We start from the raw sequence: 21,602 nt of genomic DNA, 5'->3' as shown, positions 1-21,602 counted from the left end.
AGGTTCGAAGAGGACAAATGTCTAAACACCAAAGGTGGGTATAAGCGCACGACCATTATCAGATGGTGTACGTGTGTTTGATCCTTATTCATGTTCAACAGTGTAAGTACAGTCTAAGGTACAGACATATGTGTTCTAAAGTGGTGATGCAGATGCAGTTTGTAGTACAAATCGTGAGAGGGGAATTCCATCCATCCCCCAAATTACTCCTGACACCCGAAGGGGGAAAATTCCCCAATTACAAAGAATAGTTCATAAGTCGTGAGAAATACATGCTTGCTTAATCCTTGTTCTGCGCCGCGACCTCAAGGCCAGAGCCGTCCTGCTTGACCGAGACGACAGCCGTCTCGCCGTGCCGCAGCTCGCCACGGATGATCTTGTCAGCGAGTCCGTTGCCGATTTCGTTGGTGATGAGACGGTTGAGCGGGCGGGCTCCGAACTTGGGGTCGTAGCCGCGCTCGGCGAGCCAGTCGCGGACGTCGTTGGGGACGTCAAGGATGATGCGCTTGTCGTCGAGGCGGACCTGCAGCTCCTTCAAGCGGATGTCAACGATGTCGCGGATGGCGTTGAGGGCCAGCCGCTTGAATACGATGAAGGAGTCGATGCGGTTGAGGAACTCGGGCGGGTAGTTTGCGGCGACGACGTCCATGACGGCCTTGCGGACATCGGGGTCGATCTCGCCGTCGGCCGTCTCCTTGTATGGGTGGTGCGGGTTCGCGCCCACGAGGATGTCTGCGCCGAGGTTGGATGTGAGGACGATGATTGTGTTGCGGAAGTCGACCTTGTGGCCCTGGGCGTCGGTGAGATAGCCCTCGTCGAGAACCTGGAGGAGGAGCGCGGAAATGTCGCGATGCGCCTTCTCGAACTCGTCAAAGAGGAGGACGGCATAGGGCTTGCGACGGACAGCTTCGGTAAGCTGGCCGGCATCCTCGTAGCCGACGTATCCAGAAGGCGCACCGATGAGGCGGGAGATGGTATGCTTCTCTTGGAACTCGCTCATGTCGAAGCGGACGACGGCAGACTCGGTAGAGAAGAGGAAGCCTGCGAGCTTCTTGCAGAGCTCCGTCTTGCCCACACCGGTCGGGCCCAGGAAGAAGAATGAGGCCGTCGGCCTGTTCTCTCCGCTGAGGCCAGCGCGCTGGAGGCGGACGGCGTTGGAGACGGCCTTGATGGCTTCGTCCTGACCGCGGACTGCCTGGCGGAGACTGTCCTCCATGTGAACCAACTTCTCAATGTGGCCAGAGGTGAGCTTCGAGACGGGGATTCCGGTGACCCTCGACACGACCGCGGCAATGTCGTCGGCTGTGACCGCGTCGTGGATGAGAGTTCCGTTCTGCTTCTCGCCCTCCTTGGGGATCTTGGCCTCGAGAGATGGAATCACGCTGTATCTCAGCTCTGAAGCACGCCCGAAGTTGCCCTCTCTCTGGGCCTGGTCGAGCTCGATCCTGGCCTTGTCGAGATTTTCTTGGGTCTTCTTGACGCCTTCAATCTCGGCACGCTCGGCGTCCCAGCGCTTGGTAAGCTCGGCGATCTCTTCTTCGTACTTCTTCAGGTCGGCCTGCAGCTTCTCGCGGCGCTCTTGGCTGGCTACATCCTTTTCTTTCCGTAGACTTTCAAGCTCGATTTGGATGGTCATTATCTTTTGGTCGAGAGCCATGATGTCTTCGGGCTTGGACTCGTGCTGGAGCTTTAGGTGACTGGCAGCTTCGTCCATCAGGTCAATGGCCTTGTCTGGCAGGAAGCGGTCGGTGATGTAGCGATTTGAGTAGGTAGCGGCGGCGACGAGGGCACCGTCGGTGATGCGCACACCATGGTGGACCTCATACTTGTCCTTGATGCCGCGGAGAATACTAATGGTGTCTTGGACGGTGGGTTCGTTGACGATGATGGGTTGGAATCTTCGTGCAAGAGCGACGTCCTTCTCGATCAGGCGATACTCCTCCAGTGTGGTGGCACCGCAGCACTGAAGCTCGCCTCGAGCAAGCGCTGGCTTCAGCAAATTGCTCGCATCGATGGAACCTTCGGCCTTGCCGAGGCCAAGCAGGGTGTGCAGCTCATCGATGAAGAGGATGACTTCGCCCTCGGATTGCTGGACTTCGGTCAAGACCTTCTTCAGTCTCTCCTCGAAGTCGCCCCTGAACTTGGCACCAGCAATGAGTGAGCCAAGGTCGAGGGCGATAACACGCTTGTTTTTGATACTCTCGGGAACGTCACCTCGCACAATTCTCAGCGCGAGGCCCTCGAGGATGGCCGTCTTTCCGGTACCGGCCTTTCCGATCACGACAGGGTTGTTCTTCGTCCTCCGTGACAGAATCTGAATTGTTCTTTGGATCTCGGAATCACGGCCAATAACAGGGTCTAACTTTCCCTCCTTGGCCTTCGCAGTGAGGTCGATGCCGTATTGCTCAAGTGCAGGCTTCTCAGGCTCGCCACCCATGTTCATGGTGTGGGTGCCACCTGGTGGGTGAGGTCTGCCATTGGCATATGTGCGAATGGCTACCGTTGGTAAGACTCTGGCGCTTCTGAGGGCACTTTCGTTGCGAATTGGAAGTGCTCTTGTGAACAGTCTTGCTGGTCTTGGGGTTGCTGAACCAGCAAGACGCCTGGCTGATGAGGTGAGTTGTTTTCTGAGCATTGTAGCTGAAATCCTCCGGAAAATAGCAAATCGGTCAAAAAGAAGTCAAGAAGCCACCCAGGCCGGTAGGAAGAAGGAAAACGCAACTCTAAATACTCCAAATCCAATGCTTTCGTGATGTCACCTCTCGAAGAAGGCAGACTTCACAGGCACATTCTCGCAGATTCGGCGAGGCCAGGGGTGCTAGTACACAGCTTTATCTTATCACCACGTGGCCCACCACCATGCCTTGCAGACGGGTCCAGGCCGCCGCAGCCAACAACGACTGGGTGCACTGAGTGGCGGGCGTGGGCTCGGTGTCCAGTGACTGCAGCCCTGAAGGTCCGGACAGCCGAAGGCAAGGCCCGATGTTCTCCCGCGTGTTTTTTTTTTTTTTTTTTCCGTCTTTTTGGCAGGCGTGCACCAGCCCCCGGTGGCGGTACACGCCTGGCAGTCCACCGAGGTGGGGTACCCTGCCTGACCGCCCTTACCGCTTCCGCGCGAAGTTTCTGCCAGCCAAAACAGGCTTAGTCCAGTGAGGGTTTTCGAGTAAACCCACAACCACACATTTCCATTTCGACGTATCTGAGCCCTCGCTTCCTCCGAACGCGAACAACCACCTTTAACTTCTTTTTCGTTTCCCTATTCCCGCTAACAACCAGCAGCCGCCTCAACGAGGACCGAAAGCAATCATGTCGGCGAAGACGGAATCCACGACCAAGAAGTTCGGCTCGTCCACTCGGGTCGTCCCCGCCGCATCCCAGAAGGCGCAGAAGTGGTACAACGCCGACGATGAGCCCGAGGCCAAGAAGGTGAGTTTCTGCACACAGCGAGCGTCCTTGCGATTTTTTTGAGCGGGTTGTCGACTTGGTTGTTGGCTGTGCGGAGGATCGAGAACACACCGGGTCACGAGCAAGAGAAAACACAAAAAAAAGGTCTTGGGGACAAATGGGAATCCACAATCTGGAAGCGCGCACATCGACAATCTTCAAAATCGCCAACGCAAGGAGCCACCATATCCCGCGAGTCACCGAGAAGAAGAGATGAACACACAAAACGACAAATGCACACAACTCGATGAACGAAAGCAACAACCGCAAGACATGAAGAGGAGGGACAACCGCTCGTGACCCGGGAATGACACATTCATGAATTACACAACCACCACCGAGCGAACATGATTACTGACGAGAATGTCACCATAGGTCCGCAAGGCCGTCCGCCCCTGGACTCCCCGCAAGACCCTCCAGCCCGGCACTGTCCTGATCCTCCTCGCCGGTCGCTTCCGCGGCAAGCGCGTCGTTCTCCTGAAGACCCTCGAGCAGGGTGTTCTCCTCGTCACCGGCCCCTTCAAGATCAACGGCGTCCCCCTCCGCCGCGTCAACTCCCGCTACGTCATCGCCACATCCTACAAGGTCGACGTCTCCGGCCTCGACGAGAAGAAGATTGAGGAGATCGCGCAACCCAAGTACTTCACCGCCGACAAGACCAAGCAGAAGGCTGGTGAGGAGGCTTTCTTCAAGCAGGGAGAGAAGCCCCAGGTACGTTTTCGGACGACATATGCAAACATAACGTTGCATATGTGATGGCAAGGAAAGCAGAATACTGACTGGAATGTGTCTACAGAAGAAGGAGGTCAACAGCAGCCGTGCGGCTGACCAGAAGGCCGTCGACAAGGCCCTGATCGCCAGCATCAAGAAGGTCGAGTTCCTGCCTTCCTACCTGGCGAGCTCCTTCAGCCTGCGCAAGGGTGACAAGCCCCACGAGATGACCTGGTAAACGGTTCCTTACATGACCGGAGTTTGTCGGGGAAAACAACGTGCGGGGGGATATGATGTTCTGTATTTCTGCGCTGCGCGGCGGCGGGGCGAAATCAAAACAACTACACCTTTTCGGTTGGGGGAAAAAATCAATTCGGGTTGATACTGTGTTGTTGTAGACGACGAAGAACTTATGGCTACGGGCTGGGCTGGTTTTGCCAATTGCATTTGGAAGTCGACGGCATCGGTCACATTTGGCGTCTGTAATGAGGTTCTTCAAATCCAACACAAAGAAAGATAAAAATCTTGGTCCACACACACAACCGAAGGGGAGAAGAAACCCAACCGGAAGAAACGCAGAGCAAAAAAAGTCACTTAGCGAGAAACAGAATGGGCTTGTGATTTTATGAGACAAATGATGATTCGCAGAGACTAAATGGACACACGTTCGCAACATGATGCCTAACCGCAGTTCTTTCTCCTCTTGAATCCCCAGAGTGTGCGTGTGTACACGGTAGATAAGATTACCATCCGTTAGGCTCTCGTTTCAGTGTTCTCAAAAACCCCTGCTCGAAGGCATGGTATTACAGTTTGTTTAGTTTTTTAAAATTACATCGTCATGTCATGCCCCTTTTCCTAGTCGTGAAGTCTGCCTGGCCGAGACGCCCCTCATAACTTGGCTGCCGCCGCCGCCATCGTTCTCGGCTCCGATGAAGAGGGGAGTCACAAGTCGCGGTCGACCCAGCTCTGGATCAAGCCGGCCGGCGACGCCTCGTAGTGCTTGATGCTAACCTTGCCAGTGGCCTCGTCGAGATACGTGTTCGCCTGGACGAAGACCTTGCGGGGCTGCTTGTTCTTGAGAACGATATTGCGGACCTTGGTGCCCCAGAATTCTTTCTCGACGTTGGTCATCTCCTTGTAGAAGGCGATGCCGTTCTCAACGTCGGCAGTGGACTTGTAGACGTGAAGCTTCTGGAGGTACTTTCCGACGGCTGCCTGTTGTTAGCACACACGTCTTTGGACAGTTGCAGCAGTGAACTTACCCTCGCGACCGGTCGTCAGGATCTTGGAGCGGTCAAGCTTGATTTCCAGGTCGGACAGATCATCGTTCTTGTACTCGAGCTTGCAGAAGTCGTCGCCGGCTTGCAGGAAGCACTGCGTAACATCAGTGAATGATCCTAGGTGAAGCTGATGGGAATACTGACCTGAAGGATCGAGAAGCGGGCCTGAGAGTGAGCCTGTCCCCACTTCTGGCTCGTGGGATCCCACATCTCAAGAGAGACCAAACCAGCGCGGGCCATCTGCAGGTAGGCGGCGTACAGGACGTTGCCGGCCTCGTTGTTGATGTCAGTGGTGCCATCGCCGAAGCCGAAGATCTGCAGCACGGGGAATTCACATCCAAGATACATGGCCACCAGCTCAGCACGGCACTCCTCGTATGAGGCAGCAATGCTACCGAACACTGAGCCCCAGGTCTGGCCGGGCTTGTACCACGTGGTGACAGGCTTTTTGGTCAAAGGGCTGACGGGCGGGTTCTTCTCGTCAAAGTTGTAGGTTCCGGGAGAAGTCTCCTGAAGCAGCTTACCGCAGCCGTGGCCAGTCAACTCGTGGAGGCCGACCTGCACCTCGAAGGCAGGATCCCTGTACTTTTGGTACAGCTCCAGATCGGCATCAGAGATGAAAGGAATCTTCTCGTTGGGTGCCTTGGCGCTGAGGACGTTTCCGAGAGAGACGTTCTTGAATCCTTCGTTCTGCCTGATGTCGTCGTAGTTGGGAATGTTGATTCCAGCAGGAATGCCCGATCCAGCGAACGTCAGAACCTCCAGAGAAGTAAAGTCCGGGGCCAAAAAGGTGTCCTTTTCGAACTCCTTATCCCAAGGGAGGATAGGAATCAGCTTAGGCGCAGCTGAGACGAGGCCGCCAAAGGCGCGGGTGCGCTCCATGTTGACGACGGAGGCGAAACCCTCCCACTCACCACGGATACCAGCAGGGTCTCTGTAGGTCTCGACAAAACCAAGATCGGCCTCGACCATAGGACCCTTGTCCTTGATCCAATATCTCTGGCTGTCCTTGAAGGCCTCGAGAGATCCCGTGGTGAACGACTTGGCGTAGGCCGCATGCATCTTAGCCTGGGTCTCGTTGTCGGCGTTCTCGCCTGCCTTCGCGATGTACTCGGCAGCAGCCTTCATCTCCTCGGCGTAGTCACCGTAGACCAGCTTGATCGTCTTGCCCTTGAGAGGGCCATCCTCAATCTGGAACTCAGTCTCCTTTCCAATGTCACCTCCCTCCTCGGGAACGCTAGTGACAGCGGACGCAATGAGCATCTCGAAGTTGCCCTCCTTCGTCTTGCGGAGCCTGGTGTTTTCGGGCAGGAGACCCTTCTTTTCCATCCAGCCAGATACAGCCTCAATCTCAGCCTGGGTGATGTCGGGAGAATCGGGGTAGTAGGTTGTCAGGTGGCCCTTGTCCGGGAAGCCGAGATGCATCAGACCGGGCTTCTCGGCGCTGAAGATGCCACCGTTGGTAGCCTTGTAGAACTTCTCCGCCTCGGGAGAGGTGGAAGCGAGAGCGGCGAAGGTCTTCTCATCAGCTCTGGGGATGAACTTGGAGTCGCCGAAGCTCTTGTAGTTGCCATTGTTTCCGAGGAACTGAGCGGCATACTCGAGGAAGTGGGTCAATTGGGTTTCATCGACACCAGCCTTCTTTGCGAGGGAGTTCCAGTCACCGCCGCTGGCCTTGTGGAGGGCAATGATGTAGTTGTAGATGGGCTCCGACTCCGGGGAGATCTGTCTGAGCACGATGCGGGTGCCGGCGAATGAGGCTCTGGGATGTCACTTTAGTTTCCCGGAACCCGACCCCCATGAAAAGCTTGGCACACATCGGCCCAGATGGGTTGCATGTCGCACGAGATTTGGGTGGTATCCTTACTTGCTGATGAAATGGGCATAACGCTTCTGTTTGTCGGTGAGGGGCTCAAAGTGCTTCTCGATCTCGAGTCTGACCACGCTCGGGGGCGCATCAGCGAGGTAGTGAGTGAGCTGCTCGGCGTTCATTGTGGAAAATCTCTGCCGGCAGGTTTGTGTGAGTGTAAAGGGAAGATGCGATTTGGGTTTGAGAGTCCTCGGCGAGGTATGAAAAGAAGGAGAAGCAGCTCGCAAAGAGGACAGCCTTTGGAGGGCGGAAATGGATGAAACCCGCATGAGGAGTCGAGATGGTGCCGCAGCTGGTCATTGGCTCACGCTGGATGAGGCAGGCAGTTGGCGGCGCCCGAACGCGCAAGTCTGTTCACTTTGATGTTCCCCGCAACAAGCCACAGACGACTTCCTAAACCGGCAGGCGGGAGCACAGCTTCAGCCACCACAGTGAGGGGCACTGGCACTTTTGGGAACCTTTGGAAATGGGATGGGCCTGACTTGTTCAGAACGAGAAGGCGGGCCAGTGAAGCGAGGGGACCAAAGGAAAGAGGCCACTGAAGATATTCGCGCGAGAACATTCCACGCCAAAGATAACTTACGCAGTACGCCATACGAATTAGTCACACTGTCGTCCCCCAAGCCTAGGTAGGTAACGTTCTTGCGTGGGGACTTGGTGGGGTTCCTTAGAGATGTAGTCTCTTTAGAGTTGTAGCTAGAAAGCTGCACAGCGTTTGTCCATCAACCTCTCACGTCTGTCATCATTGCTGTCTCCGCCATGCTGATATCTTGTACCATATCACCTTTCGTCCCAATTCGGCCTGCTTGGCAAGCTTACTCAGCGAGCAACTTTGCGTGGTCATGCCTCGACTCAGGAGAGCCAACTAGCTATATGAGCCGACTTGTACAGACAACTTGCCAAGCCTGATCAGGGCTTCTGAGGCAGTCAGTTCATACTCTGATCAGCAAACGCAGGAAGCTACTGACAGCATTGACAGCGGAAGCATTTTGGAGCAAATGCATATCATATGTGAGATGAGATAGGAGTCGGCTCATGGCTCCATGTCAATGCTTCCCCTCGAGCTCACCGAGGCTCCAACACCCCGCACAACGCCAGATTGACACAGAAGTAATGAAAGAGATGTAGCTCAATGGTATCCGTGTCTGGGACACCACGTCGCCCGTCTTGTTCCCAGACATCATGGAATCCTTCCAAGATGGCAGGTATGTTTACCTTCGTTGCTTTGCCGAATCTGACCAGACGCATCACCAATCAGGCATCCGTTTCCCCTCCCGGCCACGGGGAAGGCAACGTATCGTCCCGTTGTCGATGCCGTCTGCTCACCGAGAGGGTCCGGCGTGCATCCCGCAGACCGGGCCTGTCAGGTATCCTTGCATGCAGGGTTCGACAGCCAATGGGATATTTCGCCTCTTTACCATGCAGTACCATGCTACGTCCTCTGCGAACCGCCCTATGAAGGCCGACCTGCAGCTAGTTCAAAGCCAGGTCCAGATTGATGATATATGACCTGGATCGCCGCTATTCCTGCCGCACGCCCGAGCAGTACGAACACGTCTGGTCTTTGGCGCGAAAACATCATCCCCACGGCAAGCGAAGAACAGGCGACTACGCGAAGATGACATGGGCGGCCTTGACTGGCTGTGACGGAACTGGCAGAAAAAGACTCAGCCTCTAGGTGAAATCTGACGGACTGCAAGAGACCATCTACAGGGGTTGTAGCTCGGTCTGGTGACCTGGTGAATGGTGGTATGCAGCAGAGTTGGAGGCATTGGCAAGTTACGTGGTGCGCAGTCAGCTAGACAGGCGGTCAATATCTCGCACTCGCCTTGTCGGGGTGGCGCTTGTGCTTCAAAAACCCCCCCGCATCATCGGCAAGGAACAAATAGGGACAGGTTTGCGCCGCACGACGATTGGGACGTGGCAGTGTTTGGTCGACTGCTTGTCAAGCGTGTGGTGCGAAGTGTCTGGCCGTTCCTGCTGTGCCAGATTGCATGGAGCATACGGCAGAATGACGACTGCTGTATCACGATGGTGGCGTGAACAGACCTGTTGTTGAAGACGTCGACTCGGCCGGGTAGAGAAGCCGACGTCTCCTGCGAGCACTGTCGAATCTCGCCGAGTTCTGGGCCGGGGAAGCAACCTGCGGTTCCGGAGTTTCCGATTGTTCGGGGCCATTGGCTTGGCGAATGGGCGGCAGGTCAATCGTTGTCAAAAAGGAACTCGGTGACCGGGGTTGCTTAGACCAAAGGCCACCGGGGAACATCCGCCGTGCATTTGGAGCTTGGGTCTGGACGAAGTGTAGTTTCACCTTGCGTCCTGCAGTAGGTTTGTATCCGTGTCTCGTGAGCAGGCAGTTCGCAAAGTGCTCGATATGTTGTGCATCGTGTTTGGCCCTGGTAGAGCCTTACGCATAGACCGGCCTGGGGTAGGCAGGTGTCCATCGGCCGCCAGACGATTGCGATCGATGACTTGGGCTAACAATGAATGTGCATGCGATTGCATTCCAGAAGCACCGGTATTGTTCTGGTGAACTTGACAGCATGTCAAGCCAGGTTCCAGATTTACAAACCTTGGGCCGGATTACGGCAGAAGCTGGGACGGACAGAGGATCGCGTGCTGTGAATGGCCCGTGTTGCGACGGCGGCAACGTGGTTATCGCGAAACGTCACGATCAAAAGCCGAGCCGACGGTTGATGGAGACGTCCAATACCGATCAAATGGGCCAATTCGCAATTAGAGGGCGACCCACCCGGAAGCAAGTCAGCTGCTTCATCACGAGAGCGGTGAGAGGCCGACGAAGCCAAACTGAAGCGAGGCAGAGGGGTACCGAGTACTGAGAGGTACTTGTCAAGAAAAGACTCCCCTAAGGGCAAAGTGAAAAAAGAGACCCCATCCTTGTCCGCTCGCGTGTCGGTCCCCCTTGACCGTTGGGCTGGGTTCAGTGTTGGGTACTTGTTGGCGGGGAGTGATCTGGAGTGATTTGTTTGGTCCACTTGGAGAAGGCGGTCGAAGGTGCAGGATGAGGAGCGTCAGCGTGGAGGAGGAGGGGAAAAGAAGGCGGACGAAAAAAAAGGGTCGGGGGAGAGCGAAAAGCGACGATTCGGAGCGGCCAGGCAAGGCAAGACAAGCAAACAGCGCGTGGGTTGCCGGCAGCACCTCAGGGCAAGGACTGGGATCTAGCGGAGTCTTGCGGAGGGTTTGGCTTGTTTGCGCTGTGTCAAAAACGAGCACAGTGGAGGAGAGTCGTGGTGCGTGGATAAGAGGAGAAGCACTGGAGCAGAGACGAAGTGTTGCGACTGAGGACGCAATCCGAATGGCTGGAATGAAATGACAGTGATGAATGGGACTTGGGGTGGGCAAAAAAGAACACCACAAATTTTCCCAAATGATGAGATGGATGCACCAAGTCCCGGGCTACTGTCGGGTCCCACTCGGAACACCAGCCGAGCCGAAAAGCAGGCGGAGGCCCTACGCAGTAAGGTAGGAGAAGCGCATTCATATTCATTGTGTTCGTAGTCGTGCTTGTGTTGATTTAGCAACTTCCCTAGCTGCAGTAAGACTTGTTACTTGGTTGAGTACGAATAAGGTAGCAACCGGTTGAGATGCAGCACGGCTCTCAGAAAGGCTTTTCGGTCTCGCAACAAAGACTGAGTGGATGTTGTTCATACCTTACGGTCCATACGAAGTACGAAGTACTGCCTGCTGCTTTTTGGGGATGCACATTTGAGAAAGCAGGCACTAATTAGCTTGCTTTTGCCATGGATTCGTGACCCATCAGCCTTCCGTGTCTTCCTTATGATGTAATTATAGCTCTTCGGGCCTTGACCGAAACCACTTTCTTTCCCTGCCAGCCAGCTGACCTTTCTTGTTGGGCATCGTCTCTATTTCGAACCCGACATCATGTCCCGCGTCCTGACTCCGCGATGATGCCGCCATCCCCCATCCGTCCCCCATTTATTACCCCGTCCACCACGCAACATCCCCAGCCAGTCGCTCGCTTGTTGTTTGCGTGTCGTCGCAGTGTCCCGTCACTAAGTGATGCCCTCCAGTTCCCCGCGGGCACTGACTGCTGTTTGGCTTCTGCTCCGCCATAACGTACCTTACCGTACCTAGGTATGCACAATCAACGTCCAGAATCCCCGTTTCCCTGAGTTCCCGTGTTTCCCAGCCGGCTATCGGAGACATTTCCCCCACCTAGCATTCCCAGCCTGGTTGAGGGCCGAGTTTTTTCTTGCGTGTCGAGTGACCTCGCTCCAGTCGCAGTCCCCTGCCCGCTTCAGGAAATTATCTCCTAGTGTGTGTTCTAGAAAAGTGTGTCCCCCCACGCTGCCTCCTCCACAACCGCAACATCAACAATACCTACCTAGCAATACGCCTCCCTTCCACCCACCCAGCCCGCGCACCGCTGTTCGCGTACAGAGTACCCAGACTTCAGAGTACCGCCTCCCCGCCAATTTGGCTTCTTGACCCTATTCATCCATAGCATCGTCATGCCTCGCCCCTTCAGCCAACGAAATCCTTCCATTCTCCCTGACCGAACCCCGTTCTCCGTCCTCCCCGGGCCCGCGACGCACCTGCTGTCGGCATCGTCGCCCTCGCCGCCGCTGTCAAATTGAATTGTTTGTATTCCCACACCCCTCTCCTCCCCGGGGACCTCCTGGACAATCACTTTTCCTGGGACAACCAACCCAACCCAACCCTCCTCTGAACCAGGCCCGCGGGGTCCTCAAACTCTTGAGATCCCGCTGCACACGCACGCACCGCGCCGCGCAGTGCAGGCGAACGGCGCTACGCTACCTGCTTTGTACCTACTACCCAGTGAGGATATGAGTTCGGTCAGGGCACTCGGCAATAGACGCAACCACTTTGCCAGACTTTGACGCTGCTACTGCCGTTGATCTCCCTTGCTGTGCCGCTGTTGCGGTATTTGATCTGCCCTTCACACTGTCGGTTTTGATGAGAGGGTTGTTCAGCTCACAAGTGTGGTCTGCAGTCTGTTCGGTGTCCAAGGCTTTCAACTCGGCACGAATAAGCAAAGATGATCTCAATACCGGACGGCCCACGACCGAAAGGAACGAGTTGTTTCCAGTCCAGTCCAGTTGAACGATCCCAGATCCCACGTCTGTCCCCAGATGCAACCCCTTAGCATCTCCGGCCCCGTGGAGAGAGCCAGTACGTAGCGTACGTACTGGGACTATGGAAAACTGCATTCAGGAACATTGGACGCACGCACACACACACACACGACGGTCTTGAGCGCACCCCCTACGGCTATGAGACAAGTCACCCTCCCCCGGTCATCTGTGGAGTACGGATTTCTCCCCGCTGGGGTGCTGCGGGCTGGTCATTGGGCGGCACGACACTGGAACGCCGCTCTTTGGGTCCCGGGTCAGTGACAAGCCCCTTGTCCCTACCAGGCCCCGAAAGAAGTCCGCTGAGGTGAAGGTCAGGTACGATGTACTGGGACTTGCTGGACGCTCCAGGCGTTTTAGCTGCCGTCAAGCACCCCTTGTGTTCCCCCGTTGGAATTTTTTACCTCATCGATCCCCCAGAGTGAGAGTCCCTGCCAGAGTCACTTACAAAGTATAAGACAACGCCTTGCGCCGTCGTCCCGTTCCCTCTTCGATCTTGCTCCCGAGATGTCCTTGCGCTGAAAATAGAAATTCCCAAATCTCTTATTTTACTACTTGAACCGTCCGTATCCTATATACCTTCAGCTTCACTGCATCATTAGTGTTTTCGTCACTTCTGCCTCTCCGTCCTTGTCTTCCCTGCCGACCTTGGTTTATACGATGCGATAGCGTCATACTCCGACTACCACAACATACTCACATCCGCTCCCCATTCTTACAAACCACATTCGAAGAAAATGCTCTCATACGACTCCCCGATGCCTGTCAACGGACAACTCAACGGACAAAAGTCCTCGAGCCTAACCAATGGCATCCAACAAGCCGTCGCGTCCAAGACACAGCCTTCGGTGCCCGGAGTTCCGACCTCTGCTGCCAACGGCGCCCACGTCAACGGCAACCTGAACACCAAGTATCACCACATCTGGCTGGTCACTGGCCCGGCTGGCTGCGGAAAGACAACAGTGGCCGAGTACCTCGCTCAAAATCTCAAGCTCCCTTACATTGAGGGAGACAGCGTAAGTCAAGAATCCTGCCTCGTATCCCTATAGTACCGTCTGACTCGCGTGCGCAAAGTTCCACCCCAAGGCAAACATCGAGAAGATGGCCAACGGCATCCCCCTGACCGACGCCGACCGATGGGACTGGCTTGTTGCCCTCCGTGAGGAGTCCCGCAACCAACTGTCCGCGGGCTCTGACGGGGTCGTCCTGACCTGCTCTGCGCTGAAGCGCAAGTACAGAGACGTCATCCGCGTAGCCGGATACTACGACCGCACGATCCTCATCCACTTCATTTACCTTTCCGCGCCCGAAGAAGTCCTCGTCCAGCGTGTGACGGCCCGCAGCGCTGCCACCAACCACTACATGGGCGCCAACATGGTCCGCAGCCAGTTCCAGTCCCTCGAGCCTCCCATGGCCGACGAGACGGATGTCATCAGCGTCGACGTCAGCCGCAGCATTGAAGAGGTCGAGATCGATGCTCTGGCCCGTGTCAAGGCGATGATGGAGAAGGAGGATGAGCAGTGAGACCGCCGTCTAGCTGCAAGGCGCATATTTGGCTGGGTTCATATCCTACGGGATTACGGAGTTCAAAGGGCATAGAATAATGAGCGTTGACTTTGATTTGGGATCTTAACACGGCGCAAGCATTGGGATTTGGTCTACAATACCGCCGACTTCGATACAGTCGGTTTGCATACGCGATGGAAGGTCGGGGGGAGATGCGCCGCTGCTCAGGACGGGCAACTTGTGCTTGGTTCTCACACAAGCGCGATTCCCAGACGAGGGGAAGTTCAAAGGGGCGCGGCCGTCTGAGGCCTGGACAGCGATGTTGAGTTGGCGCTTGTATCTTCATGCAAGGTTTAAAATGGTGAATGCCTACTGGTTGGGACGGCCAAAGGTTTCTTGGTTGTTCATCACTTGCTTAGCCTTTAGTTGGAAATACAGAATCTGATGACATGACGGAATGCAACTATGTATGTGCTGGCTGCCTCAGATGCGGTAGGAACCCTGTCCACATCTGGTTCCCCCAACTTGCCACCAGCTCCCCGATCGAGCTGCCTGCAGCCTGGAGGGGACAGGGAACATCAGTGACTTGCCATCGGGGCATTCTGCAGCATTGGCTGTCGTCAACTCGGTGAGGTTGTGGAGAGCGTTGCGTCCATCCTCACTGGGCCGTCACATATCTTCAGGGACACACCGAGAGGGGGAAGTGGCTCCGGGCAAGGTATCATCACAGCATATAGCTACATGAACTGGCATTAACGGCGCTTGTCAGACATGCGTCGGGCAGCAAGCATCTCACAGGTGATCTCTTGTTTCTTGTGATGAACCCTTGATTTCTTCTTTTTTGCCTTTTTTCCCGATGCTGAGTTCACGGAGGGCCTGCTGGCCACCCTTCCTCCTATCTACAAATTATTAAACGTCTAATTGTCAGATTTAACCCGCAGCACCACACCATACTACTTCCCCCGCACCCCGGTTCTGGTGTAGTCACGCGGTCAATTGGCACCCTCCCGTCATCGTGCCAGTCTTACCATTCGCCCAGGTATACCAGAATGCAACACGTAGCCCTCAGCCAGCCCCCTCTTCAACCCCATTCTCCGCCAACATATCTCTCTCTCCATCATCTGAGGTGCATAACCATGACATCAGGCTCTTCCACCACCCTCCGCACCACCTCCGCGGCCCGCGCCATGGTCGCGCCGTCGACAACGCGATGGTCCGCGCTCCAGCTGAAGTTGGTGACGTGCTTCCGCACCACGCGGTCCGAATCCTCGGACTCGAACGCCGGCACGGCGCGCATGCGGCCGATGCCGAGGATCGCGACCTCCTTGTCCACGATCACGGGAGACAGGTAAGTCCCGCCAATGTTGCCGATGTTGGACACGGTGATGGTGCCGCCACCGAGGTCCTGCGGGGTCAGCTTGCCCGCAAAGGCGGCCTTTTGCAGGCGCGTGAGCTCCTTGGCGATGGAGAGGATGTTGAGGGCGCCGACGTTACGGATCACGGGCACGAGGAGGCCCGAGGGGGTGTCCATGGCCACGCCGATGTTGTGCTGGCTGCGCATTACGAGGGAGGGCTTAGAGGCCGGGGTGGAGGCGTCGAGATCCACGCGGGCGTTGAGAATCGGGTACTGGTATAGAGCCAGCGATACGGCCTTGATGATGAAGGGAAGGTAGGAGAGCTTCGCGACGCCGTCAGCGCCGAGCTCCGGAGCAGAGGTGAGGACGCGGTTCAGGCGGGTGCGCAGCTGGACGAGGCTGGAGAAGTCCACCTCGTCGGCGTAGAGGAAGTGCGGGATGTTGAGGGAGCGGGTCATGGACTTGAACATTTGCTGCTGGGTGACGGTGAGCGGGACGCGGGTCTCGACCTGGGGTCCGGCGGACGGTGCGGGCCCAGTGGGTTCGGCGCCGGAACGCGGGGCCGCCGCGGGGCCCCCGGATTCGCGGCGCTTGACGAAGTTCTGGATGTCTTCCTTCAGAACCCTCCCATCCCTGCCTGTGCCGTCTATCTCGGCGATGTCGACGTTTAGTGTCTTGGAGAGGTGGCGGACGGCCGGCGTTGCCAGCGCCGCGTGCTTGCCCTTCTGTTTCGGAGCTTCAGCTGCTGGTGCCGGTGCTGCTGGGGCTGGAGCCGCCTCGGCCTGTGTGTTTTCTCTTGCTTTTTGTGATTGATCCTTTTGTGCTGCTGCTGGGGTCTGGGATGCGCTGGGTGCAGACGTGTCTGCTGCCCCCGTCGGTGCCGTCAACGCATCTAGGTCCTCCTGCTTGGCCCCGCCCTGTATGTCAATGTCGACAAAGGGCTTGCCGACCTTGGCCATGTCGCCGGCGTCGTAGTGCAGCTTCTTGACGACGCCCGAGAAGCGGCTGGTGATTTCGACCGAGGCCTTGTCGCTTTGGACCTCGCACAGCGGGGAGAACTCCTCGACTCTGGCGCCGGGCTCGACGAACCACTGTATGATTTCGCACTCCACGATGCCTGTTTCCCCGAGATCCATTGTTAGATGGTGCCGTCTTCAAACGTGGCAGAAATCTTGGGATTCCATTCGTACCTTCACCGATATCCGCCAGTAAAACAGGCTTGACCACCCGCAGGTGCGCTGTGTCGTGAAACCGTCTCGAGGGGTAGACGCCAGCGGCCCTTGCCGTTGCCAGACGGGCCATGCTCTTGGAGACGTGCCATTGCGTCCTCACGACGTGCGAACCTCGTTGCCAAAACATTTTGAAGCGGTTTACGGACCCTGACAAGAAGCAAGAGAAGAATTTCTCGTTCAACACCTCTTGAAAGCGCAAGAGGGAGGAAACCGAAAGCAGACCTAGGAATGTGCGAACACACTGCTGTAGGAGGAACCGCTCGGCACCGCGCTCTCCCCCAGGAACTCGGCTATTCGCGGTGTTCGGCCGTCCAAGCCCCCCATGGCACAATGGGCCCCTCGGAGCAAAGCACCATGGTGGCCCGAGACCCCAGTCTACTCCCACCGGCCAACTGCATCCCCTCAGTCGGTTCTCCCCGCAGTGTCCCACAATCTCTTATCTTGCACCTAGCTGTGGCTGGATCTGTGGCGGCAGCTAGACGGAACGACGCGGCATCAGGAACACTTGTGGCGCGACTGTTCGGTTTTTTTCTCAGTGACCTGCTCCTGCTCGTCTTGCTGCGCTTTGCATAGGAACTTCTTTTCCCGCTGAGAGCCGAACAATCTCAAAATACTCACACCCCCGCGGCAAAGCTAGACCGCTGCAATGGCCCCAATCGCCCCGTTCCGCACCATGGCGCTGTCCATGGGCTCCTCGAGGAAGGCCTTATCCTGCGCCGTCTGCGCATCGAGGCGGCACCTGAGCACCACTCGTCCCTGGCTCGCCGCCGCACCAAAGCCCCCAGCCCGTCCCTTCGCCGCCGCGAAAAAGCCCGCCCCGGACTCGGCCCCGGAATCGGCCGTCGCACCCGCGGAGTCGGCAAAGCCCGACCTGCCCGCGGCCGCGATCCATGCCCCGAGAGCGTACGGCAAGAAGGTCACCAACTTCACACCGCAGCCCCTGCCGCGGCCCGTTGGCATGGCGTACCCGCCGCACCCAGAGGACAACTCGGGCGTCGACAGGAGGTCGTTGCAGCAGAGGAGAGACGACTTTGTCGACTACGACAAGCATCTCGTTCGCAGGAAGGAGCTGTAAGTCGCAATGTTCTCTGTAATGGGGAAAAGCATGCTAATGGTAACCCTCCAGCAAGGACAAGATGGCCCGCCCTTACTTCCGTGACTGGCGCAACATGCAATGGCACGAGGGCAAATCCTTCCTCGCGCCCCCGCTACCCTTCAAGGCCGACCACTCCCTCTTCTTCCCCAACTTCGTCGGCGACACCCTGGCGAAGAAGGACAGCCAAGCGCGGGACACAACGCGGGCGCTGCTGAACAAGGTGACGGTGGTGGCCATGTACAGCAGCAAGTGGGCCGAGGACCAGACCAAGACCTTCATCTCCCCCGAGGCGAACCCGGAGCTGCACGAGCTCCTGACCAAGATGAATGGCAGGGCGCAGATTGCGCAGCTCAACATCGAGGACAACAAGTTCAAGGCGTGGATCGTCAAGCTGTTCCAGAGCAACCTGCGCAAGCAGATGCCGGAGAGCGATTGGGGTAAGTACTTTTTGGTCCCCCGCGCCATCACGACCGAGATCAGCGAGTCGATTGGATACCTGAACAGCAAGGTCGGCTATGTGTACCTCGTAGACAATCTCTGCAGGATACGTTGGGCGGCGAGCGGTCCCAGTCGGCCGGATGAGAGGGATAGCTTGGTGAAGAGCATGAAGCTTGTCCTCCACGAGTGGAACAAGGCGGAGCAGGCGGCGAAAGAGGCCAGCACAGCACAGAAGGCTTTCGGGGACGACAAGTCGACGTGATGATTCAAAACATGAAACAGTTTATTCGGGGGCTTCACAAGCAATAGTATATGGCAGTCAGGTCATAGCCTGCTGCCTATAGATACCCCGTGTTTTTCTAGTGTACAATATGCACCCAAAGGATACCCTCAATTCCAGACAAAGACAACATCAAGCAATCCCAGAACGCCGTCGCAATCCTTATGCCGGTAATCCCACCCAGTCGTAACGGCTTGTTGTGACAAAAACAGACATAACGAGGACGTCAAACCACACATTCTCTTTTCAATTGCAGCATCGTCATAGGAACCACCAGAAGACGAGGAAACAGAAGGCGATGAAGACGCCCATGATTATGCCGTCCCGGCGTTTCTTCGCGGAGATTCGGCCGATGAGGCTGTTTAACCCTGGAACCTGGCTGGCAGCCATGGTGATGCGACGGTTGATGCTGGCGAGGGTCTCGCGCTGGATGTTGAAGTTGTCCTGAACGGCGTAAGCCTGAGAGAGGACGCTGTCGGCCATGTTGTGACTGTTGTCGATGCGGTTGCGCTCGGCGAGCATGTATTCGGCCTCAGCAGCTTCGGGGTTGTTGGCTCGGTACTCGTCAATGTCGGAGCGGACATTGGAGAGAAGGTGGGCGCGGTCGCGGGCCTGGGCGATTGTGTTGCGGATGCGCACAAGGTCACGCTTGTGTTCGGCAAGCTTCTCGCGGAGGAGGGCGAGGTTGTTCTGCTTCAAAGCGGAGGAGGTGAGGGTCGCTTCGGAGTCGAGGAGGCGGGCTAGTTGGGAGATGACATTCTCGCGCTGATGGTGGTGTTAGCTGAGCCGAGGTTGGCGGGGACGAAGGCGGCGGTCTTACTCTCTCGAGGAGATCCTGGAGTTTTGCTTCTGTTGTCCTTTCATCTTCTGTCGGTTTTGCTGGTATATCTGCTACTGTCGAGAACTGGGAGTATGTGTGGAACAAGGTCTCTGTCTGCGCGGCGACTCGGATGTCAGGGAAACCCGGCGGAGAGGTGATGCTTGCTGCGAGCAAATGGATGTTCATACCTGTGTCTCGAGACTTCGCGCTTGTTGCCGTAGCTGGGCCCAGCCCGTGTTTCCAGAAGCCGCAGCCATGGCGCTGCGATGTTGTTTGCGGTGGTGGGTGTACGCTCGTCCGCTTCGCTGCCTGTGTTCGAGAAGTCGTCTTCAGATGGGCTCAGCCATGTCCGCGTGTCTGGGACGCTGTCGGCAGGGACCAGATGCATGGAGGGAGCTCAGCGTCACATGGCCCGTGCATCTGGAATGATTATGTAAGTGTCGGATGGTGCCGCATGAATCGTTCAGGCCATCCTCGGTGAGCTCGGTGAGCGCTTTGCCGGGGTCCTAGGGTCTCTGTGGCTGAACAGACAGCGTGGCGCAGGGCCGACTTGGAGCCCCACTGAAAAGCCAGCCTGCACTCCAATCAAATCGATCCCCGCTAAATTTCGATTGCACACCACCACACTTCCCATAACCCTAGGGCATTCTTTTCCCGAACCTCGAATTTTTGCAATCTGTGAATTGACCTGACGCTTCACGACGTGTTGATACTAACCCAGATATCCAGCGCCACCCCCCATATCAGTCAAGATGGTGAGTTGACCCCTTGATCACGATGGAATCCGCGATTCCAGAGCAGCACGATATTTTTATCCCGAAATAATCACGACCCCCCGCGCGTCCCCGACCGACGAACGCAAAAAACACCATACATTACGCCCCTCCCAAAGGGGACATACACAGAGAACTTTCGCTGACGAGAGTCTTCATTGTCGCAGTCGTCCGGAAAGGTCAAGGCCAGCCAGCTCTGGAACAAGAACAAGGATGAGTTGACGAAGCAACTCGGAGAGCTCAAGACCGAGCTCGGTCAGCTCCGCATCCAGAAGATCGCCTCTTCTGGCTCCAAGCTGAACAAGATGTGCGTTTACCACTCCAATCCCCCGATCGAGGTCCGACGCAGAGTCTGGGGGGAGGCACAGACAGGAGGAGGAGGCCTCGGAGGAGCCGCGAAAGAAGGAAGGCAGAAGGGCTGACCGGTGAAATTTTTCTTACAGCCACGACATCCGCAAGTCGATCGCCCGCGTCCTGACCGTCATCAACGCCAAGCAACGCGCTCAGCTCCGCCTCTTCTACAAGAACAAGAAGTACGCTCCCCTCGACCTCCGCGCGAAGCAGACCCGTGCCATCCGCCGCCGGTTGTCCGCCGCCGACGCTGCCCTCGTCACCGAGAAGGCCAAGAAGCGCACCGTCCACTTCCCTCAACGCAAGTTCGCTGTGAAGGTCAGTCGAATTGGATATCTGCCAGGAGGATGAGGTTGCGAGAGCGCCACGGGTCAGTGGAATGGTGCTTCAATGAGTGGGATATCATGTCACCGACAGACCGTCACCCTCTGCCACAAGCTGTCCCCACGCTCTCCCACCTCACCCTCTGGTTCTCCCGCGCGAAGGACACCGTTACTGACTGTCAAGCAGGCCGCTTAAATTAGCCAACCGCTCCTGGGTATCTAGGGTTGGGGATGAGGAACTACGAAAATGGAAACGGAGGCGTAACACGTTTTTGGCACACGGGGATCCCGAATTACTCGATGATGCATTGCATGGTCACGGAGGGAAATTAAAGGGTTTTGCGCTTTGTTATTTTCCCAGTGCTGCAAACAAATGGATTTTCTCAACCGGTCATGGCAAACCAAAAAGCTTGGCTCGCAGGATTTTGCCCTCTCTTCTGTCACATCTCTATGATGAGAGGCTCCCTCCGAGTGTGGTTGGTAGCATAGAGCTGCCGACAAAAATGTCAAATGGGGCCAAAGATGTCCCGACTTCAAAATAATCTCTCCGTTTCCAAAGTGTGCTGTTCGTTCCTCTGCCCGTCCTCACACCGCAGACGTCTGTATATCCGTTCAGCTGCATGTGTTTCCCCCCTATCGTCGACACTGACATCTTGGTGCATATTTTGAATGTTGTTCTTCAACATCACCCTTATGGCTAGCTTTTCGATGCTTGTTGGACCTAAGATAGGTTTTCAACGACCCCGACCCCCCTCAGATCGTGCTCTTCTGCGTCGATGCTTGACAGACATCGCAGGCAATCAATTTTTGCTGCGTTCTTTACGCCTCATTTTCCCGCGATGTTCTCGGCCTTTCTCTCATCCCCATCATGTTCATTTACGATTCGAGCAATGATTCATGCCTGACAAACATTTAAACCCTAGGCCTTTGTCTAGTCATGGTTTCATCAAGGTGTGTTCACCAAGGTATGGTTGCCAACTACGTAGAG

The 21,602-nt window shown here is 56.3% G+C and overlaps 9 protein-coding genes across 9 annotated transcripts; 5 read left to right on the top strand and 4 right to left on the bottom strand.

The window, feature by feature from the left end:
• Positions 1 to 280: 280 nt before the first annotated feature.
• Positions 281 to 2,443, bottom strand: CGGC5_v000608 (Heat shock protein 78; the record flags this gene model as incomplete). The annotated part of the gene is made up of 1 exon (XM_032032262.1): positions 281 to 1,216. One exon carries the CDS (start codon positions 1,214 to 1,216, stop codon positions 281 to 283), a length of 936 nt encoding a protein of 311 aa, XP_031888573.1.
• An 863-nt stretch (positions 2,444 to 3,306) lies between these two features.
• RPL6A (60S ribosomal protein eL6) lies at positions 3,307 to 4,393 on the top strand (the record flags this gene model as incomplete). The annotated part of the gene is made up of 3 exons (XM_032032264.1): positions 3,307 to 3,426; positions 3,820 to 4,155; positions 4,241 to 4,393. 3 exons carry the CDS (start codon positions 3,307 to 3,309, stop codon positions 4,391 to 4,393), a joined length of 609 nt encoding a protein of 202 aa, XP_031888575.1.
• A 704-nt stretch (positions 4,394 to 5,097) lies between these two features.
• On the bottom strand, positions 5,098 to 7,427 carry YOL057W (putative dipeptidyl peptidase 3; the record flags this gene model as incomplete). The annotated part of the gene is made up of 4 exons (XM_032032266.1): positions 5,098 to 5,366; positions 5,418 to 5,529; positions 5,580 to 7,197; positions 7,303 to 7,427. 4 exons carry the CDS (start codon positions 7,425 to 7,427, stop codon positions 5,098 to 5,100), a joined length of 2,124 nt encoding a protein of 707 aa, XP_031888376.1.
• Positions 7,428 to 8,503: 1,076 nt separating this feature from the next.
• CGGC5_v000605 (uncharacterized protein) lies at positions 8,504 to 8,814 on the top strand (the record flags this gene model as incomplete). Its single annotated transcript, XM_066150695.1, has 2 exons — positions 8,504 to 8,510; positions 8,564 to 8,814. The coding sequence occupies 2 exons, from the start codon at positions 8,504 to 8,506 to the stop codon at positions 8,812 to 8,814; spliced, it is 258 nt and encodes an 85-aa protein (XP_066009805.1).
• A 4,363-nt stretch (positions 8,815 to 13,177) lies between these two features.
• Positions 13,178 to 13,964, top strand: CGGC5_v000604 (putative gluconokinase; the record flags this gene model as incomplete). The annotated part of the gene is made up of 2 exons (XM_032032267.1): positions 13,178 to 13,456; positions 13,515 to 13,964. The coding sequence occupies 2 exons, from the start codon at positions 13,178 to 13,180 to the stop codon at positions 13,962 to 13,964; spliced, it is 729 nt and encodes a 242-aa protein (XP_031888375.1).
• A 1,099-nt stretch (positions 13,965 to 15,063) lies between these two features.
• CGGC5_v000603 (Lipoamide acyltransferase component of branched-chain alpha-keto acid dehydrogenase complex) lies at positions 15,064 to 16,660 on the bottom strand (the record flags this gene model as incomplete). Its single annotated transcript, XM_032032268.1, has 2 exons — positions 15,064 to 16,418; positions 16,492 to 16,660. The coding sequence occupies 2 exons, from the start codon at positions 16,658 to 16,660 to the stop codon at positions 15,064 to 15,066; spliced, it is 1,524 nt and encodes a 507-aa protein (XP_031888374.1).
• Positions 16,661 to 17,179: 519 nt separating this feature from the next.
• Positions 17,180 to 18,329, top strand: ATP10 (Mitochondrial ATPase complex subunit ATP10; the record flags this gene model as incomplete). The annotated part of the gene is made up of 2 exons (XM_032032269.1): positions 17,180 to 17,604; positions 17,660 to 18,329. 2 exons carry the CDS (start codon positions 17,180 to 17,182, stop codon positions 18,327 to 18,329), a joined length of 1,095 nt encoding a protein of 364 aa, XP_031888373.1.
• Positions 18,330 to 18,608: 279 nt separating this feature from the next.
• Positions 18,609 to 19,424, bottom strand: GOS1 (Golgi SNAP receptor complex member 1; the record flags this gene model as incomplete). Its single annotated transcript, XM_032032270.1, has 3 exons — positions 18,609 to 19,112; positions 19,168 to 19,281; positions 19,356 to 19,424. 3 exons carry the CDS (start codon positions 19,422 to 19,424, stop codon positions 18,609 to 18,611), a joined length of 687 nt encoding a protein of 228 aa, XP_031888372.1.
• A 495-nt stretch (positions 19,425 to 19,919) lies between these two features.
• Positions 19,920 to 20,810, top strand: RPL35 (60S ribosomal protein uL29; the record flags this gene model as incomplete). Its single annotated transcript, XM_032032271.1, has 4 exons — positions 19,920 to 19,922; positions 20,108 to 20,247; positions 20,384 to 20,609; positions 20,802 to 20,810. The coding sequence occupies 4 exons, from the start codon at positions 19,920 to 19,922 to the stop codon at positions 20,808 to 20,810; spliced, it is 378 nt and encodes a 125-aa protein (XP_031888371.1).
• Between the last annotated feature and the right edge of the window lie 792 nt (positions 20,811 to 21,602).

Source organism: Colletotrichum fructicola, assembly GCF_000319635.2.
Source record: "Colletotrichum fructicola Nara gc5 chromosome Unknown KSG_Nara_v1_contig01, whole genome shotgun sequence".
Classification (NCBI taxonomy): Eukaryota; Fungi; Ascomycota; class Sordariomycetes; order Glomerellales; family Glomerellaceae; genus Colletotrichum; species Colletotrichum fructicola.
Note: the sequence above shows the minus strand (reverse complement) of the source record. Positions and strands in the feature narration are given on the sequence as shown.